Below are 21,871 nucleotides of genomic sequence, written 5' to 3'. Positions count from 1 at the left end.
TCATGTTTAACTGTGAGGACTTATTAACTAACTTGCAACCTTCGGCTAACTGTTCTTAGCCTTAGTTTCTCAGTGATAAAATGGGGAGAATAATATTACTTTATATTATAGGGCCACACAGAAGATTAAATGAGTTAATACACATAAAGTAATGAGAATAGTGCTTGGTAAGTGGTAGTCAAATTTTTAGCTATGATAAATATTAATTTCTAACCTAAAACATTTTGCCTTGTTTTTTTTTTAATTAATTAATTAATTATTTTACAGGGACAGAGAGAGTCAGAGAGAGGGATAGATAGGGACAGACAGGAACGGAAAGGGATGAGAAGCATCAATCATCAGTATTTCGTTGGACACCTTAGTTGTTCATTGATTGCTTTCTCATATGTGCCTTGACTGCGGGCCTTCAGCAGACTGAGTAACCCCTTGCTTGAGCCAGTGACCTTGGGTCCAAGCTGGTGAGCTTTTTGCTCAAACCAGATGAGCCCGTGCTCAAGCTGGCGACCTCGAAGTCTCGAACCTGGATCCTCCACATCCCAGTCCAACGCTCTATCCACTGCGCCACCGCCTGGTCAGGCAATTTTGCCTTGTTTTTTTTTTGTTTTTTAATTCATTTTTAGAGAGGAGAGAGAAAGAGACAGAGAGAAAGAGAGAGGGGAGAGAGACAGAGAGAGAGAGAAGGGGGGAGGAGCTGGAAGCATCAACTCTCATATGTGCCTTGACCAGGCAAGCCCAGGGTTTCGAACCAGCGACCTCAGCATTTCCAGGTCGACACTTCATCCACTGCGCCACCACAGGTCAGCCTTTGCCTTGTTTTTAAAGATAAAAATAACCCTAACTTCACTAAAATTCACTACAAGTGATAATAATATAAAATTTTATTCATTAATTACATTTTTTTCTGCTACTTAAAAAAATTCTAAAGACAAAACTTATAGGAATGTTAAAAATATATTCAGTATCATTAATTAAAATCAGAGGCTTACCATGTAGTTAGACTATTGTTAATAATGATGGTTAACAGAGCAAGATTTACTATATACAGAAGAGATTTGACCACTTAGTAAAATAAATGACATAACAAATATAGACTGTGCCTTTGATCTTTCCCACCCATTCACTACATCCATAGCTATATTTTGCATATATTTAAACAAGTAAAAGTATTTGACATTGAGTTTATACCTAATGAAGCATCCAAAAACATTAAACTAAACATAAAAACCATGTAGAGAAAATAACTGCTTATTCAACTACTTAGGACTTAATACTTTAATATTATTTTAACTGCTTACCCGAAGCTTTAATGGGGCGACATTCTTCTGAGTTCCACTCCAAAGTTCCTGTACTAAATCCCCATAACATTTAGCCATATGCCCCTTCATACCAATAGGATTTGTCCTAAAAATTTGAGAGAAAAATTTGTTGCCAAGGGTTCTCGTAAATAACAATCATATGAGCACAAAAAAATGCCTAGCATCAGTTTTCTAACAACAAAAATCTTTTTAAAACAAGGAAATTATGCTCTTGCCCTTATTTAATACTAAATAGAACACATAAGGTAAGCTTTTTCTCTCCCATGATAAAGAAAAAGGAAATTTAGGTGATAATGAGTTCCTATCAAAGTTATAAAAAGAGGCCAATGACTCAAGAAAGATTACCTGTTGAGTTCATAAAGATGTCTCCCTGAGATAAAATACTGTGTCAGTGGCTGTGTGTTACTAACACACTGGATGCTTGAGTTCATGAAGCATGTGTTTCCCAGGTTACTCAGACCTGTGGCTCCCTTTTCTGTGGGAACTGAAACAAACAATATGCTGTAGTAAGATGTCATGGGCTAAACAGTTTCTTATATTTGATGCAATATTTTTATAACTTCTTTTTTTGTTAAGACCTTCATTCCTTCTTATGGCTAAATAATATTCTGTGTATGTATATGGCACTTTTTGTGTATCCATTTATTTATTTATTTATTTTTTGACAGAGACAGAGAGAGGGACAGATAGGGGCACACAGACAGGAAGGGAGAGAGATGAGAAGCATCAATTCTTCATTGGAGCATCTTAGTTGTTCATTGACTGCTTTCTCATATGTGCCTTGACAAGGGGTGGGGGGGCTACAGCAGAGTAAGCAACCTCTTTTCAAGCCAGCAACCTTGAGCTTAAGCCAGTGACATTGGGATTCAAGCCAGTGACCATGGGATCATGTCTATGACCCCACGCTCAAGTCAGTGACCCTGTGCTCAAGCTGGTGACCTCGAGGTTTTGAACCTGGGTCCTCTGCATCCCAGTCGACTCTCTATCCATTGCGCCACCACCTGGTCAAGTTCCATTCATTTATTAATGGACACTGTTGTTTCCACATTTTGGCTTTTGTGAATAATGCTATAACAGATTCTGTTGTACAAATATCTGCATTTCTATTTTTTTTTGTATTTTTCTGAAGCTGGAAATGGGGAGAGACAGTCAGACAGACTCCCGCATGCGCCCAACCGGGATCCACCTGGCACGCCCACCAGGGGGCGTCGCTCTGTCACAACCAGAGCCACTCTAGCGCCTGAGGCAGAGGCCAAGGAGCCATCCCCAGCACCCGGGCCATCTTTTGCTCCAATGGAGCCTCGGCTGCGGGAGAGGAAGAGAGAGACAGAGAGGAAGGAGAGGGGGAGGGATGGAGAAGCAGATGGGTGCCTCTCCTGTGTGCCCTGGCCAGGAATCGAACCCGGGACTTCCGCACGCCAGGCCGACGCTCTACCACTGAGCCAACCAGCCAGAGCCTGCATTTCTTTTTTTTAAAAGACTTAATTTATTTATTTTTAGAGAGAGAGTAGAGAGAGACAGAGAAGTGGGGAGGAGCAGGAAGCATAATTCCCATATGTGCCTTGACCAGGCAAGCCTGGAGTTTTGAACAGGCAACCTCAGTGACTCAGGTAGACACTTGATCCACTGCACCACCACAGGGCAGGCCTGAGATTTTATTTTCAATTCTATTGGGTACATTCCTAGGAGTGAAATAGCTGAGGAATGTGGTAATTCTCTGTATAGCTTTTTGTGGAACCACCAAACTAATTTTTCCATAGTGGTTGAACCATTTTACATTCTAATAGCAATCTATGACCGTTCCAATTTTTTCATATCTTCACTAACACTTGTTATTTTTTTGTTTTATTTTCTTTTTTTCTTTTTTTTTCAAGTAAGAGGAGGAGAGATAGAGACACAGACTCCCACATGTGTCAGGACCGGGATCCACCCGGCAACCCCAGTCTGGGACTGATGCTCTGCCCATCTGGGGCCAACCTCACAACTGAGCTATTTTTAGCACCTGAGGCTGAGGCTTGATAGACTCATCCTCAGTGTCTGGGGCCAATACACTCAAACCAATAGAGCCATGGCTGCGGGAGTAGAGAGAGAGCAAGAGAGAGACTGAGAAAAGAGGGAGCAGTAGACAAGCAGAAGGTCCCTTCTCCTGTGTCCCCTGACTGGAAATCAAACTCAGGACATACACATGCTGGGCCACTGCTCTACCACTGAGCCAACCAGCCAGGGCCATTTTTTGTTTTACTGATTATAACCATTTTAGTAGGTATGAAGTGTTAACTTATTGTGGTTTTGGTTGCACTTCCTTAATGAATAATGATGTTGAGCATCTCTATGTTCTTATTCCCAATTTGTATATATCCTATTTAAAGAAATGTCTATGAAAGTCTGATGCTCATTTTAAAATTGAATCGTCATTTCTGTTGTTGAATTCTATAGTTATTTACATACTAGAGATAATAAACCTTTATCAGATATATTATTTGTAAATATTTTCTCCCAGTGTGGAAGTTGTCTTCACTTTTCTTATTAATGCCTTTGATATACAAAAGTTTTTAATTTTGACCCTAGCAGGTAGCTCAGTGGATAGAGAGAAGTGACCATCTGCTTCTCTCTCCCGCCCTCTCCCTTTTCTCTCCCTCCTCCCCTCCCACAGCCAGTGGCTTGACTGGCTTGAACATGGCCCCAGGCACTGAAGATAGCTTGGTTGGTCTGAGCAAATCAGCATCAGGTGCTAAAAATAGCTCAGTACTGGAACACCAGCCCCAACGGGGTTGCTGGGTGGGTCCTGGCCAGGGTGCATGCGGGAGTTTGCCTATTTCCTGTCCTCTCACATAAAAATATAAAATAAAAAGTTTAAAATTTTGATAAAGTTTAATTTATCTGTTTTTCTTTTGTTGTTCCTGATATTGGCGTCATATCTAAGAATCCACTGCCATATTCTAGGTCATGAAGATTTACCTCTATGTTTTTTTCTTCTTAGAGTTTTATGATTTTTAGGTTATTGATCAATTTTGATTTAATTTATATGTGAGGTAGTGGTTAAACTTTATTCTTTTGCATGTGGGAACCCAGTTAAAGTTGAATCATCTGTTAAAAGAGACTATTCTTTCTCCATTGAATAGATTTAACATCCTAATCAAAAAAATGAATTAATCATAGATATATGGGTTTATTTCTGGAATCTCAACTCTATTCCACTGGTCTATATATGTCTATCCTTATGGCAAAACCACACTGTTTTGATTACTGTGGCTTTGTAAAAAGTTATAAAATTGGGAAGTTTAAGTATGCCAACTATATTCTTTGTCAATATTGTTCTGGCCATTTGGGGTTCTTTGCAATTCCAAATGAATTTAAGGATGAATTTTTACATTTCTGAAAAATAGGATTTTTGTTATAACATTTTAAACCAGCTAAATGGAGTTAATATTTCTCTATTTGGTCTTGCAATAAATAAAGTAGAGGAGGCCCTGGCCAGATAGCTCAGTAGAACATCATCCTCAAGTACAAAGGTTGATCCCTGGTCAGGGCACAAATGATAACAGCTCAGTGTTCCTGTCGCTTTTTCTCCCTCTTCCTCTCTTATTGAAATCAATAAATAAAAATTTAAATAAATAAATAAATTAGAGGAGGTTTATCATTGCATGTAATTGGCAATCATGATGATCGATGCTCACTTGTGATCTAGAAGCATCAATGATTCTCTTTAATTGCTATGACAGGGTTTTTTTTAACTCAAACAATTCTCTCCTAGTGTTATGTCTTTAAACATATATAAATTAGATTTTTCTCAGGCTATCTCTGAGAATGAACTGTTGGATCTATGAGGGTTGAATCCTTTTCTTTGTGCTTTTTATGAAAGCATTTTGCTTCCCTAGTTAGGCCATAAAAAGTTAATTGGTTCAGTCGTTACAAATCCTATCATTACTGGCCAGAGAGTGGATGTCGTGAATTGAAAAAACTTTTGGGTTGGAAAATTGTGGAGAGCTCTCATATTGGTATAATAACTATCCATTAAGAAACCCCTAATAAGATGAAAAGGCAGAGAGAAAGTTACAGAGTTCCCAATAAAGTGGAAATTAATTTTTTTATTTTTTTGTGGCAGAGATAGAGAGAATCAGAGAGAGGGACAGATAGGGAAAGACAGACAGGAAGGGAGAGATGAGAAACATAATTTCTTCGTTGCAGCTCCCTAATTGTTCTTTGATTGATTTCTCATATGTGCCTAGGCCGGGGGGCTACAGCAGACCAAGTGACCCCTTGCTCGAGCCAGCGACCTTGGGTCCAAGCTGGTGAGCCTTGCTCAAACCAGATGAGCCTGCGCTCAAGCTGGTGACCTCAGGGTCTTGAACCTGGGTCCTTCGCATCCCAATCTGACGCTCTATCCACTGCGGCACCGCCTGGTCAAGCAAAAAAATTTATTTAATATGTAAGGAAATTTACTTGTCTTAAAGCAATGTGGTAAATTATACCTTTGTAAGTGGTATAAAGACACTTATGTTTTTAACCATACCTGATCCCTCAAGATTTTGAAAACTCTTAATGATCACTTGTACCATGATAGAGAAGGCCCTCATCGTCTTTACTTGGTTTGTCCCAGCTGTGACTGTCCCTGCATGAGCCCCACACAACATCAATGACCTAGACATTAACACTGACCTAGAGTCAATAACTGCCCCACACTTGACCACAGATGCATATCTGGAGAGCCCCTTGGATTCTGACTTCTTTACTAATGTGGAATCAAACACCATTAGCTTTGTGGAAGAGGCCACTGAAGCCACAGCAGGTGTCACTGGTGATTACTCAGAATAGCCCATGACTGGAGCATTTGATGAGTTCAGTACCTCCACGAAAAGCAACAAGTTCATCTCAGTACTTGTTTAAAAGGGAACAAATGTTCCACTGACAGCATCTACCACCATGCTACCCAATGCTTTCTAAGAAAATTCTGAGCTTCAGAACAAGCCTACAACTACAACTACACAACAGAGCATAACACAGAAAACTAGTGAAACAGCGCATAACCTTCTCGATCCAGAAGAAACAGCAAGGCACTGATCCTGGGCTGAGTGGAGAAATTGGACAGTTTGGGGGAGGGATATTTCTTAACCATTTCTTATATAGCATGAGTTCAATAAAGGTTTATTTGTATTGAAAATATACATGTGTACATATATAGAGAGATATATATGCATACATGTAGATGTATAATTATATATAATAATTATATATATATATATATATATATTAAATTCAGTAAGAGAAGGAGGCAGAGACAGACTCTCGCATATGCCCCAACTGGGATCTTCAGCACCTGGGCCCAACTTGCTCCAATGAAGCCATGTTGTACGAGGGGAAAAGAGAGAAAGAGAGAGAGAGAGAGAGAGAGAGAAGTGAGAAGGGGAGGGGTGGAGAAGCAGATGGGCGCTTCTTCTGTATGTCCTAATCAGGAATCAAACCCAGGACATCCACACGCTGGGCTGAAGCTCTACCACTGACCCGACCAGGGCTAAATATATATATAAAATATATATAAATTATTTAATTGCAAGGTTAGAAAGAAATTTACATTTATTTATTTTTTTACAGAGACAGAGAGAGAGTCAGAGAGAGGGATAGATAGGGACATACAGACAGGAACGGAGAGAGAGATGAGAAGCATCAAACATCAGTTTTTCATTGCGACACCTTAGTTGTTCATTGATTGCTTTCTCATATGTGCCTTGACCGCAGGCCTTCAGCAGACCAAGTGAACCCCTGCTTGAGCCAGCGATCTTGGGTCCAAGCTGGTGAGCTTTGCTCAAACCAAATGAGCCCGCACTCAAGCTGGTGACCTCGGGGTCTCGAACCTGTGCTCTCCGCATCCTAGTCTGATGCTCTATCCACTACGCCACCGCCTGGTCAGGCATAAATTAGAAAGAAATTTGATGCTTCAGTAAAAAGAAAAATAAGGATGGGGGGCTAGAAAGCCAAAAACTGTTAACACTTCAAAAGTTGAGAGGTTAAAAAAATAACTTTAAGATAAAATCTATTTATAAATAATACACTGAAGACTTACCCTTGTGTCTGTCTATTTTACTACTGTTTGCTATAAAGGACATTTCCTCAGGCCAACTCATATCTTTGTTTCGAACTGGAAAAACAGAGTTAGGAATGTGTTAATTTCTTATCCACTGAAATCACACCCACTCAACAGCTTCTGTTAAAAAAAAAAAGTTATTTCTAAACCAGAAACTAAAAAGGAAAAAAATCAAGTTATTTTTAGTAAGTGACTCTGAAACCATTCCAACTCTTTATATTGGGAACTTCATAGTCACTTTGTAAGGACCCTCAGAGAAAGTCAGGATATGAACTCTGGTTTTCATGAGAAACTGCAAGCAGCACCAGCTTCCCTGTGCTGGGCAAGCCTTTCCTGGGGCCAGCTTCCCCAAATGTTTGGCTAGCTTAGCCTTGTTTCCTAGGTGCTTCTAGGTCAGGCGCCCAGAATATTGCCTTTTAGGGCACGAGATTGACACAGCAAATTGACACCACTGCACGCATGTAATGATTGATGAAATATTAGTACCTAGCCAATATTGTCTGTACGTCCTATATACAGTGTGTCCGTAAAGTCATGGTGCACTTTTGACCGGTCACAGGAAAGCAACAAAAGACGACAGAAATGTGAAATCTGCACCAAATAAAAGGAAAACCCTCCCAGTTTCTGTGAAATGATGTGGCAGCATGTGTGCATGCTCAGATGATGACATAACATCGTGTATACAGCAGAGCAGCCCATGGCTATGCCAGTCGAGATGTGGATGGTACAGAGGAAAGTTCAGTGTGTTCTGTGGCTCGCTAAATTCGAATCCGTGACCAAAGTGCAACGTGAATATTGGCGCGTATAACGAAGCACCACCACATAGGAATAACATTACTCTGTGGGATAAGCAGTTGAAGGAAACCAGCAGTTTGGTGGAGAAACCCCGTTCTGGTAGGCCATCAGTCAGTGACGAGTCTGTAGAGGCTATACGGGATAGCTACCTAAGGAGCCCTAAAAAATCTGTGCGTGAGCCCACACGGAACTGCACTGAATAGGTATGAAACTGGGAGAGTTTTCCTTTTACTTGGTGCAGATTTCACATTTCTATCGTCTTTTGTTGCTTTCCTGTGACCGGTCAAAAGTGTACCATGACTTTACGGACACACTGTATACCCGCACCTGCACTAGTAGTCTAGGAGTAAAAAAATGAAGCAAGAACGAAGACTTGAAGCATGCATGACTTGCCCTCTGGCTTTTTTTCACCTTGGGGATTTCACCTCCAAAATCATCCCTTGTGGAGCAGGTGTGTTCTGACACACTTATTTAGAATTAGTAAGCTATTCTTTCAATTAGTTACCTGAAGTAAAATTATACTGAATAATCTACAGAAGTAATTAAAACTCTTAATTAAAGTTAATACATTAGAACTATTACAATTTTCTTAAATTGAGACAATTTATGAGAGTAATCTATTCATTTTAATACAAAGGCAGCTACAGTGTTTCCATAAATCTTGATGGGAAAAGACACAGTTTAAGTTTTCAAAGACAAGTTTATAAATCTATGTGTGAATATACAAGTAAACTCTGTTGGTGAGTGGCCAGTGTTGATAACTAATGAGAGGCTGTGCCAATATCTATAAAAGAAAATTAGTCTCCTTATTCAAACTCAAAGAGATAGCTTGAAAATTTTAAGAACTTTGTAGACTAATAACTAAATTAGTTTCTATTTACTATTTTCACCCCTCGCCAGATAATAAATGTAGACATATTTTTCTTTTAAAGTAATCTAAATAATATGTAGGACTATAGAAGTACTTAATGGGTTTTCTTTACCATAAATAATATAATGATAAAACAAAAGTTGAAAAATTATAAAATGGATTATTAGTAACTAAATCTTCAAATTGTCCCCCCATATATCTAATGTACATGCATGTTTCCTTCTTGTACCTTCAATTACCAGGTGCTGTTCATCTTGAATTTTCAAATATTCCAATCTATGATCTTCATCATCCAAAAGAGTAAGGTAATTCTGTGTAAGGAGGAGGAAATTTTTCTGTTAATTTGATTAATAAACTTGAAACAAATATGGAAATAAAAATGAGTGACAATTAATAATGCCCTTGTAGTTACATAACCCATGTGACAGATATTAGGCATACTATAGTTCAGAAATTCTTACAATTTAGGTGGTAAAACGAGGGAAAAATAATGTATACTTCATAAACGTGTACTTCATATCTTTAAAACATTTACCGGTACATAGAATTTTGGGGTACATAAGACTCATCTCACATCAAACCAAATTCATTGAGATTTAGATTTTCAAAAGAGCCTTCAGAAATGTTCTTTAGTATCTATTGAATTGTATGAAATGCAGTAAATGTGTTTGTGATCAAGATGGATCTTACTAGGCACTAAAAACATAAAACCAAATGTCACATAGTAAAATTATACATTTTTGTTTATGCTCACCTTAAAATACTCACATAATTAATTCATTTAATCCTTACAACTTCCCAAAGGGAGATACTATTATTTTTCCCATTTGTTCATGAGAAAACCGAGAGAGAGAGAATCAAGGAACTTTCTCTTGGTTATAATTAACAAGTGACAGAGCTAGGATTTAATCCCTGGTTGTGTGGCTCCAGGAGCTGTGGTCTTAGTGGTACCAAAGGAGGATATAAAAAAGAAGGAACTAGGGAATAGAGAATGATTAAAACTACTTATGATTCAATTTCAGATTATAGCGTATTTCCCCATGTATAAGACGCACCTTTCCCCCCAAAATTTGGGGTCTAAAAACGGTGCATCGTATACAGTGGTTGTAGATTTTTTTATTTGCATTTCTTGCTTTTTGGTGCTTGTTTTTGTGCTCATAGTTGAAGACAGTGATTTGTCCTCAGACACAAATAAAGACAAGCTAATGAATGGATGTTCTGACAGTGATGAGGACTTGTATGAATTTTATTATGAATAAAACTTGAGTTCAATAACTTTATGTAATACATTTATTTTTTTCAAATTTTGGGCCCTAAAATTAAGGTGCATCTTATACATGGGGAAATACGGTAATCAGAAAACAATGCATATTAAGCAATTAACAAAACTTCTGAGGAAAACAAAAGTTAGGGGTCAGACAATGAAAAGGAAGAATGTTAATTATATACTTTTGTATTGTTTGAATTTTTTTTAATGTGTATGTTACTTCAAAACAAAAACTAGTTAAAGAAAGATACTTTGTTACTTCATAACAATAATCTTTATAAGATGGTACTGTCCATGATGATCAAGTGGTATTGTGGATTTCAGGTGACACATACCTATATGTATGCATATAGTATTTTAAAAGATGAAGTTTTCACTGAGCCCCTCAGAATGGTTTTTGGCATAATTACTGCAGACAACAACTGCATATTCATGAAATATCGATTTAACATGTGCTGAGTGGAGATGCCTTCATGACTCTGAGATGCCTCTTACCTCACTGTTGTATAGCCACAGGCGCATATCTTCCTCTTTGATGCGCAGCCTCTGAGACAGATATTCATGAATTTCCTTGATGGTCTGCATTCGACTAAAACAGCCTGTGTAGGCTAAGACCCGCTTTAATGGAGCATTTGGAGAAGGTACATTTCCTATGTTATAGTAATCATAATAATAGGGAAAAGACATGTTAATAAAAAGCACCCCTCAGCAATGGGGACCATACTATTTTAGGAAGTAATGATGAAAAAATGAGATTTAGAGGTTTAATAATTTTATAAATTAAGAAGCTTTAAAATAAAACGTTAAAATGAAGACAGGAGACCCAAGTATCAGAGTGAGTCCAAAGCCTTAACTTTAAAAAGAAGCAACAAAATCACAAGAGGCCCAAATAACGGGCAGGGCTCAGATCCCAGAAGAGTGGCAAATAGAAACAAACCATAGATAGGCAATAGTATCTTCGTTGCTCTCAGCTGGGTCACACTCAATAGCAAAACCAAAACCTGGTATATAAATGGAAAAGGTAAAATGGGATTGAATTTGAAATTCACAGATACATAATTGGATTTACCTGATTCACTTTCTTCCAATAAACTGTCTTTGAATTACTAATCCCATCACTCTCAGTCATTAAGTGGCCTAATCACCTCAAACACTGGTACTACTACACAAAAAATTTTACTTAAAATTCTAAGTAGGCATACACTCTATGTGATCAAACACAGCTTATTTATTTATTTAATTATTTTGCGAGAGGAGGGGAGACAGTGAAGCATGCTTCTCAACTGGGATCCACCTGGGGTCAATGCTATTTTTAGCACCTCAGGTTGATGCACTCAAATGGAGCTATCCTCAGTGCCCAGGGCCATGCTAGAACCAATCCAGCCACAGGCTGTGGGAGACAAAGAGAGAGAAGAAAGAGAGGGAGGGGAGGAGAAGCAGATGGTTGTTTCTCCTGTGTGCCCTACTAGGAATTGAATCCAGGACATCCATATGCCAGTCCAATGCTCTATCCACTGAGTCACCAGCCAGTGCTCCACACACAGCTTTAAAGTAAAGTCAAGAAGTTTCCCGGAAAATAAGTTGCCCCATTGAAAGGTAGAAGCAGGTAAAAATCACAGGGCCTGTCTGCCCATTAAGATGGCAGCGGACATGACCTTGAATTCCTGAAAGGCTCAAGGTGGAAACAATAAAAACGGCAATAAGGGGGAAAAGAGTGAAGGAAGAATATGTCAAGTCTAACTACATACTTCAAAAAAGAAGGGGGCTAAAATAGTAAGAGATTATGAAAATCAAAGATAGGATACTAAAACAATCAAACAACCTGGTTAAACTATTCAGGCAAAAATCCAGACAAAGCTATAGCTTAAAATGGTCATCTCTCGTATATGGGAGGTTATTGTTTATTGAGAAACCCCAAACAAAATAAACTTACTATATGGATATAATCCATCTAGTGTATAATTATACATTCCAGGTAGTTTTCCACCTGTTGGGCAGATAAAATATATTATGCTCACTTTGTTAAAGATGGCGCTGCCCATGTGGAAGCCCATCACCCAGGTGATTGCTTGGGATAAGTGTGATTATGTTAATATGTGTTGAGGAGGGCTTTCATGCCAAAAGGTTTTAAAAGGAAGAAAGATTGCATTGTTCCGGGAGAAGAGTGATTGTGTTCTAGGAAGAGGGCAGAGAGCAGGGAGGAGAGGAGAAGTAGCCAAGATGGTGGAGTGCTGAAGGAGAAGCCAGTTTGTGCAGAGAGGAGGAGATGGGGAACAGAGGCGAATAAGTCTGGTGAGCTAGAAAACTTTGATTCTAGGAAACTTAGTAAGTCAGTAATTTTTTGAGATCTGAATGAGTGGGTTTTGGAGCCCTGTGTGTGTTTTTACCTGCCTGCCGGGTGCAAGCTAGGATTAAAGATAATGGCCCACCAGTTCTTGGCTCCGTTGTTTCATTACTATCTGTCCGAATCAAATATGAACCTGCATGGGCCAGGCGGCTGTGATGGTGGCCGTGGCTACTGGCTTTACACCACCCCTTCAGTAGTGACTTAGTTTTAGTCCTCCTATTAAATGCACTTTGAGTCCTTACCTACTAAATAAAGCGAGGGAAAAAGTATCGGCATCATCTGCTTTTTTAGAGCTTTCAAAAAGAATTCACTCCCCTAAAACAGGCTAAAAAATCATCTAAGAAACAATGACTTCTGTAGACTTTTCTGTCAAAAAGGCTACTTTTAAGTCATAACTGTGTCAAGGTTTGTATACTTGCCACTACAAAAAGACTAAGAGCCTAGTAAACCACTGTAATAAATTGAGTAATGAAAAAGATGAAAACGACGTTATGGCAGAACAAATCCCAACCATGATCAGTTTAAATTTTTTATTTTATTAAATTTAAAAAAATTATTAATTTGAGAAAGAGAGTTTAGAGAAACATCAATTTGTTGTTCCACTTATTTATGCATTCATTGGTTGATTCTAGTATGTGCCCTGCTGGGGATCAAACTCACAACCTTGGTGCCCTGGGACAACGCTTGAGCTACCCAGCCAGGGCCATGATCAATTTTAAACACATAGCAAAGCAAATCTTTTACTATCAGAAAGCGAAAGATAATCTCTAAAAGAAAACAAAAGAGAAAATTTCTCTAATTATACATCAGAGGATTAGTTATAAGATTACAGCAAGAAAGCATATTTTTATAAACTTCAAAATGATTAATGATTGATTTCACAACTAATTAGTAAGAAATAAAATGTCAAATTATGAACAAATTTGGAGCATAATAACTAACCAGTTCTAGGATTCAGAAGCATTTGCAAATGTAGTATCCAAGTCAATTTCTATTGTTCTAAGCCATGTAAGAAATTTATTTGAATTCTAGACAGTTTTTATAGCACAGTTCATTAAGCAGGCAGCCACTTATTATACATAATTTTGTGCTCTTAAATAGCATCAACAGATCTTGTGAAATTTACAGAGCAGCAAAAATCTAGGATCAGCACAAGAGTTGCAAAGAATACTTACTAAAAGCGCAACAACACATCTTGCCTCTCATGTTATCTTTCAAAGAGAATCAAAAAAAGATATGTGCTATGGGTGCCAAGGAATCTAGGCAAATACTTTTATTTAGTGGAAAATTAAATCAAGAAAGTTTCATAGATTCTGTCTAACTGTTCCTTGATTTTGATGTTTTCCCCAAAGACAAAGTTTGGTTAGGCAGAGACCACTACTTTGCTACAATTCTTGTCAAACAACATGTGTAAGAATCTCCATAAATTACCTGAATATAACCTTTAAGGAAAACATTAAACTAAGCCTATTTGACTTCACAGGTAGGATGATAGGTTAGGGTTTGAGTTTATAGATAGTTCTTGCATACTAAGTTATATTAATTATAATAATATTGTGGAATTGTTAACACAAAGTCTGAATTCATTACTTCTGTTGAAGAACAATTTCAAATATTTGCAAAGCAAAAACAGAGCAAGCCCTGCCCATCAATAAAACTTAACTTCATAGAGATATCAAAGGGGAACTTTTTACATGTAATACATTAAAATGGGAACTTCTTTGTCATTCTGGCAGGTTTGATGCTTTACACAGCAAATGTGCCACTTTCATTTTTAAAAATATATACTTTCCTTTGTATTCAAAATAGACAGGCTCCTTGGATTGAGTATGAAAAATCTATAATGTTTTGTCAAAAAAAAATTGCAAAAGAAATCACTTCTAAAAATTTGGAGTTGAAGAAATCATTCATTGATTGATTGGCTGACTTAACTTAGGTCAAGCAAATAATTCATAATGGCTTGTTCTCAAAGAAACAAAGTATGTAAAATTTATTTCTATTTATTATGGCTGTATTTTTACAAACCAGGCAAGGAAACCACTCTTTCAATTTGCTACTGAGAGTTTCCCTCTAACCCTGTCTACTCTTGCGCATGACCATAGATTTAAGCCCCAAAGTTGATTTACTGGTATACTAGCACCAGATTTTGAACAACTTGATTTTTTTGTTTTTGTTTTTTTTTTAAGGAAATGCATGATATTCTTGCTGCATTCTTAAGTTACCTCTTGGTAAATGCTGAGGAAACATTCTCAGGCTCATCATACCCATATTCACCCAGATGTTAGACTGCTGAGTCCGAGTAGCAGGCTGCTGTCTCAGGAACAGAAGATACCGAGGAAATAATTCCAGCTCTGGGATTTCTGTCTTGCTATTCCTGATTACCTGTTGTTTTAAAAGATATAAAGTGATCAAAGTAAAGGAAAAACAAAACTCGCAATTTTTATCTAACTTCTAAGATTTATTTTTTAATTTTTATTATTTAAAAAAAAATTTTTAAAGGTCATTATTTATTCATTTTGGAGAGGAGAGAGAAGATGGAAGGAGCAGGAAGCATCAACTCCCATATGTGCCTTGACCAGACAAGTGCAGGGTTTCGAACCAGCAACCTCAGCATTCCAGGCTGATACTTTATCCACTATGCCGCCACAGGTCAAGCTGAGATTTTTTTTTAAACTATAAGGTTCAATAGGGTCACTACTTGTATTTCAGTTAGTTACTACAACAATTAATAAATTTAAATTACATCAGTTTACATATACCCAAGTTTCGGCTCCTACATCTTCTAAGAATTCCTGTTGGGTATTTTCCCCCTTTCATTGAAAAGCAGTAATATCAAAACTACATAATATTAAATTTTTTTTAACTTAAATATTAATTTTACTACCGTCATACTATAACTCTTTTCACTTTTACATATATCATGCATATAAATGATGGTCTTTTAAAAGATAAATTCTTAGGGCTAGAAGTTACAAGTCAAAAAGTGTAGAAGTATTCATGCCATTACTATCGGTAATACTGTCACACAAAGTGAAGCAATTTACAATATTCCCCAAAATGTATGAATGTACTACTCTTCACAAAATCTTATCACTGAATATCATTTAAAAAATACCCTGTTGGCTGAATACATATAAAGAGTATTATACATTTACTTAAAATTTTATTTCCTATATTAGTAGCAAAAATAACAAAAATTTCCATTAAATATTTACTATCTGTGTTCTAAATATTACTATCTGTGTATTTGGTGTGATCATATGTTGTTTGTCTATGATTAAAACAACTAACTTAGATGTACAAAACTGAGATTCAGGGCCCTGGCCAGTTGGCTCAGCGGTAGAGCGTCGGCCTGGCGTGCGGGGGACCCGGGTTCGATTCCCACGGGAATTTGCTTCTCCACCCCCTCCTCCTTCCTCTCTGTCTCTCTCTTCCCCTCCCACAGCCAAGGCTCCATTGGAGCAAAGATGGCCCGGGTGCTGGGGATGGCTCCTTGGCCTCTGCCCCAGGCGCTAGAGTGGCTCTGGTTGTGGCAGAGCGACGCCCCGGAGGGGCAGAGCTTCGCCCCTAGTGGGCGTGCCGGGTGGATCCCTGTTGGGCGCATGCGGGAGTCTGTCTGACTGTCTCTCCCCGTTTCCAGCTTCAGAAAAATACAAAAACAAACAAACAAAAAAACAAAACTGAGATTCAGGATTTTTCTGTAACCCCCTCCAATAACCTATTTGTCGATCTAAAGATACATGAAAACATTTCATTATCAAAATATTGCTTCAAGAGTTTTAAGAGTAGTACATTGTTCATTTAGAATTCTAAAAGGATAATAAGGCTAATAGTGAAACTCTTTAAAACATAAAATCCTATACAATTTTTTTTTTTTTTTACTTTTTAAAAATTAACTTGAGAAAGACAGATAGAGACAAACAATGATTTGTTGTTTCACCCCTTCATGCATTCATTCATTGACCCTCGTATGTGCCCTGACCAGGAATGCAAAACCACTTCTTTGGCTTATGGGGACAATGCTGCAAGGAACTGAGCAACCTGGCCAGGGCCAATAAATTTTTATAAACATATTTATTTATATTTTAATTATTTTTGTCTATGAACTTGTTCAATTTCAATGACAACCAGCAAATCGTAAGTGCAATTCCATGTACAGGAATTTATTTTAAAAATATCATAGGTTTGGGAAGAGGATGTTCACCAGAAAATTGTTTTAAACACTAAGAGCTAAAGGCAAATGAAATATCCATTAGTAGGTGATTAGTGAATAAATTATAATTTATGTACATATCTGTGCATTTGTATATGTATGCAATGTATATAAACACTAATTATAAAAAATAGTATAGATACAAATTTATTAACCTAGAAAGATATCAATAGCACCTGTGTTAGATTGAAAACAGCAAATCACAAAACATTAGATATAATATGATTCAATCTTATTAAATTATCCACACATATCTATATTTGTATATGAATAGGTACAGAGGAATGTTTGGAAAGATGCACACAAAATGTTAATAATGGTTAGTTCTTATTTTTTTATATTAATGGTTATTTCTTAAGTACTAGTATACGTTATCATTTTTACATATTTCTTCTTTGTTTTTTCTTTTTTTTGTGAGAGAAAGAGAGGGAGGGAGGGAAACAGGAAGGGAGATGAGAAGCATCACCTTGTAATTGTGTCACTTTAGTTGTTCACTGATTGCTTCTCATATGTGCCTTGACCAGGGGGCTCCAGCAAAGCCAATGACCTCTTGAGACCTTGGGCTCAAGCCAGCAACCATGGGGTCATGTCTATAATCCCATGCTCAAACCAGGGACCTCCAGGTTCTGAACCTGGGTCCTCTGCACCCCAGTCCAATGCTCTATCTACTGCGCCACTGCCTGGTCAGGCTACTTGAACATAACTTTAAATAAACATTAATTATTAATAACTCAAAGTGAATATCAAAATTATACACCAAGGCTTTATAGCAGACTTTTACTCTTTTTGGAAGTACAGTTGTCCCTCGCCATATCAAGGTTCAATTTTTGCAGTGTCACTGTATGGTGGATTTTTAAATTGTATGTGTCTAATTTTGTATCGTGGGCTTTTGCTATATCTCAGGATTTTGCAGTATATAGGTATTTTAGTATATTATTTAAATTATTTTTGTGGTAAAATTAGCATTTTCTAGCCTGAAAAATTGAAAATATTAAAATTATTTAAAATATTAATTAAAACATTAAAAGAATATTAAATCATCATCTTCATTCAGGTTGCAGTATCCATATAAAATTTTATATGTTGTTAAAATTACATAGGTTTAAGAGTGTAGAAAGTGGTTAAGAGCATAGGAAATCTTTATAAGAGTGTGGGAAAGGTTAATAACAGCACAGGAGGGTTTATAAAGCCTTAAAATATATAAATCAAATAAATATGAGGCCACTACTTCACAGATTTTCTCCTATCACAGAGGGTTCTGGAACCTAAACCCCTCAATAGACGAAGGACCACTATAATGTATCTTACTGTATCTCATCTATGAAAAACCTTACTGGTGTAAGAAAGTTTTAGCTTGGATATATAAGGGACAGTTTTTCTTGATATACCAAAAGATCTTATAAAGTACTCTATAGCATTGACAACGTAATGAGAATTCAGGGTAATGATCTGGCTATTTGCTGTGTAAGCAAACAAATGATGATGCATAGTTAACCTACTAAAATTGGATGTTATATTCTCTAAATCCTTTAAATTACTTCAGAGGATTTTACTCATGCTCTAAACGGCTCTTCTGATTGTAATGGCAACAATAAAAATTCATTCACTGGCTTTGAGTTCCTGTTATCACATATTGTGATCTTTCTTATGCCCTTCCTTCAAAAAGACTAACCACAAAAATTCACCAACAGCTAGAAGATGAACCTGATCCCTCACTGGATACCTATGTGGTTAATGGGAATAAGTTTCTTTTTTATTTTAGAGACACACAGAGAGAGAGAGGGATGAGAAACATCAATTAGTTTTTCGTTGCAACACCTTAGTTGTTCATTGACTGCTTTCTCATATGTGCCTTGACCCAGGGCCTTCAGCAGACCGAGTGACCCCTTGCTCGAGCCAGCGACCTGGTGAGCTTTGCTCAAACCACATGAGCCCGCACTCAAGCTGGCAACCTCAGGGTCTCGAACCTGGGTCCTCTGCACCCTAGTCCGACGCTCTATCCACTGCACCACCGCCTGGTCAGGCAGGAATAACAGTTTCAAAATCAAAAGTAAACTATGTACCACGTTCCTTCTATTCACTAAACTTTTTGGCTATGGCTCTCAGACTTCTGCTCCAATCCAGGTTGTGCATTATCCTAATGTCTGCATTTATGTGGATAACTTATTTAATAGCCTAGCCTCATGACTCCCTGACTTTATTTGGTCCAATGACTATTCCCTGCACTCCATAAAGGCCATCCACTTCCATAGGCACATGATTATATGGTTGGTACCTAATATAGAACTCAATAAATGTATGAATAAATGCATGAATGAATGAGAAGGAACCTAAAATTTTTTTAACTGATTTAAAAAGGTACTGAGTACTCTGCTACCATAAGAACTAATTTGTGTATAGTGAGGTTCATATATAAATGTTAACAGAAGACCCCATCTATATAAGACACTATATAAGGCTGCTCATTATATAAGACACTATTGGCTATACTTACAGGTCTAGGAAGGGCCAGGTTTGCTCCATACCAATGATAAAGTGCTCTCCACACAGGTTCTGGGACCATTTCATAATCTCTTCCATGGATCAGCTGTGGGGTTCGTTTTAATCGTCCACCTTCTAGTGTTAATGATGTAGCCTTAAAAGAGTAAAATGTAAATATTGATTTTGAAGATTATAGTCTCTTGTGTTTTAACAAAATCTAGACAGAAGAACAAACACACATGTCATTATACAGTTTCAGGTTACTGGAAAAAAACCTTTCCTAAAAGATTTTTATTTTTAACTTTCAAAATAAACTAAGAACGAGAACTAAAAGCAAATCATTCGAAAAAAATCATCAGAACATTTGGAAATAGTAAGACTGGTTTTCAAAGATTTCTCTGACAATAAAAAATATTTTAGGCCCTGGCTGGCTGGTTCAGTGGTAGACTGTTGGACCAGCATGTAGAAGTTCCAGGTTCTATTCCTGGCCAGGGCACATACCCATCTGCTTCTCCAGCCTTCCCCCTCTCCTTTCTCTATCTCTCTCTTCTCCTCCTGCAGTCAAGGCTCCATTGGAGCAAAGTTGGCCCAGGAGCTTAGAACGGCTCCATAGCCTCCACCTCAAGTACTAGAATGGCTCTGTTGCAACGGAGCAACACCTGAATGCGTAGAGCATTGCCCCCTGGTGGGCATGCCAGGTGGATCCTGGTCAGGCGCATGCAGGAGTCTGTTTCTCTGCTTCCCTGCTTCTCACATCAGAAAAATACAAATAATACAAATAATAATAATGTCATATATATGTCATATACATATCAAACTACATTTTCACAGTAGCTGTTCTATGTAAGAATAAACATTTCCAAGAATCACTATAATGTTAGTATGTAAGTATTGAATCAAAAAAGTCTCACAGCAATATACTTATGAAAAATGGATTTCCATTCACAACAGATTAATTAAAGGAACCACTAATGTTTTGCTATGTGTTCAAAACTCTAGAATAAAATTTATTAGCCATCTGAAAGAGAATGATTTTAAGTAGATGTCAAATTATTTACCTTTACTGGTTCTTGAGTTACTAGTGGCTGGTTATCAATAGCCCCTGGTTTCTGAGGATTGAGATGCAACAAAATATTCCCATTGGCTCCTAGCAAACACTGGTTGTTATTGTCAGAAGTGTTATGTTGTCGAGCAAAGCATATATCTGCCCCTGGTGTGGCAGAATACAAAAATCCTGTAAGGAAATAGAGGACAGAATCTCTGTATTTTTAGTTATTATCATAAGTAGGCTTGAAGATATGAATTCAATGTCCATGTATTAGGTTAATGCTGTTATCCTGTTGGCATGTCAGTCCACTAGATTCTGATAATCTATAGAAGACAGGAAATACAGATGTATTTCTTTCTGGACAAAACCTAGCACAATGGTAGGTAGAATAAAAACTTTAAAAACTGCTACCGCCTGACCTGTGGTGGCGCAGTGGATAAAGCATTGAACTGGAATGCTGAGGTCGCCGGTTCAAAATCCTGGGCTTACCTGGTCAAGGCACATATGGGAATTAATGCTTCCTGCTCCTCCCCTCCCTCCTTCTCTCTCTCTCTCTCTCTCTCCTCTCTAAAGTGGATAAATTTTTTTTAAAATTGCTACCAAATGAACATTTGGCCAGCCTTCTAGAATATTTGATAATTCACAACAAGAATTACATGTCCTCTGATAGGAAAGGAAGAAGTAAAGCCAAGTAGCTGGGCTCTCACATACCCTTCCATAATTCTTCTCTTCTACCTGTAAACACATCCCAAATATTCTTGGTAGATAATGGTGATAAGTCTAAATCAAAAAGAAAGAGCTAAAATAAGAACTTCAACAGAAGAATGCTGGGGGAAGAAACTGTTCCCTAATAAATCTATTTGAAAGGTATTAATGCTACAATAGAAATATACACAGAAAAAAATATTAATGATGACTTAGAGTTGCAATCTCAATGATATTTTAAGAAATTTCAATTCTCAACTACACGTTAATCTCAGATAAACATTCTAGCCATCAGTCATTTTGAAACTTCTAACTGGCACTGCTTAGCCTGTAGGTAACACAGCTTATACAGTGAGCATATACAAAAGAACTTTAGAGAGGGTTAAGAAATAATCTTGCCTGACCTGTGGTGGCGCAGTGGATAAAGCGTTGACCTGGAAATGCTGAGGTCGCCGGTTCGAAACCCTGGGCTTGCCTGGTCAAGGCACATATGGGAGTTGATGCTTCCAGCTCCTCCCCCCTTCTCTCTCTCTGTCTCTCCTCTCCCTCTCTCTCTCTCTCCCCCCCCTCCTCTCTAAAAATGAATAAATAAATAAATAAAAAATTTTTAAAAAAAAGAAATAATCTTGATGTTAAAGACAATTAGAGAGAGCACTCCTAGGACTGCTGAGTTATCTTTGTAACGTTAGATGGGGAGAGAGAAGCAATAAATTCTAGTTTTCTAGAGAAAATGCTAGTTCTGTCTA

The 21,871-nt window shown here is 37.5% G+C and overlaps 1 protein-coding gene across 4 annotated transcripts in view; it reads right to left on the bottom strand.

Annotated features, from left to right (window-relative positions):
* The window catches only part of USP32 (ubiquitin specific peptidase 32), a 174,487-nt gene that overhangs the window by 37,425 nt on the left and 115,191 nt on the right, over nt 1-21,871 (bottom strand). The window contains exons 14-22 of one of the 4 annotated variants that reach the window (XM_066262748.1): nt 21,132-21,200; nt 20,431-20,606; nt 19,386-19,526; nt 14,901-15,060; nt 10,827-10,981; nt 9,294-9,375; nt 7,378-7,452; nt 1,662-1,800; nt 1,296-1,401 (exon numbers count right to left, since the gene is read on the bottom strand). In XM_066262748.1, the coding sequence (XP_066118845.1) occupies nt 1,296-1,401; nt 1,662-1,800; nt 7,378-7,452; nt 9,294-9,375; nt 10,827-10,981; nt 14,901-15,060; nt 19,386-19,526; nt 20,431-20,606; nt 21,132-21,200 (1,103 nt within the window). The remainder of the gene's footprint in view (nt 1-1,295; nt 1,402-1,661; nt 1,801-7,377; nt 7,453-9,293; nt 9,376-10,826; nt 10,982-14,900; nt 15,061-19,385; nt 19,527-20,430; nt 20,607-21,131; nt 21,201-21,871) is intronic. The other 3 variants (XM_066262749.1, XM_066262750.1, XM_066262751.1) reach the window with 3 other exon arrangements.

The sequence above is a fragment of the Saccopteryx bilineata genome, chromosome 2 (assembly GCF_036850765.1).
Source record: "Saccopteryx bilineata isolate mSacBil1 chromosome 2, mSacBil1_pri_phased_curated, whole genome shotgun sequence".
NCBI classification, from domain to species: Eukaryota; Metazoa; Chordata; class Mammalia; order Chiroptera; family Emballonuridae; genus Saccopteryx; species Saccopteryx bilineata.
This window is presented reverse-complemented; position numbering and strand designations above follow the sequence as displayed.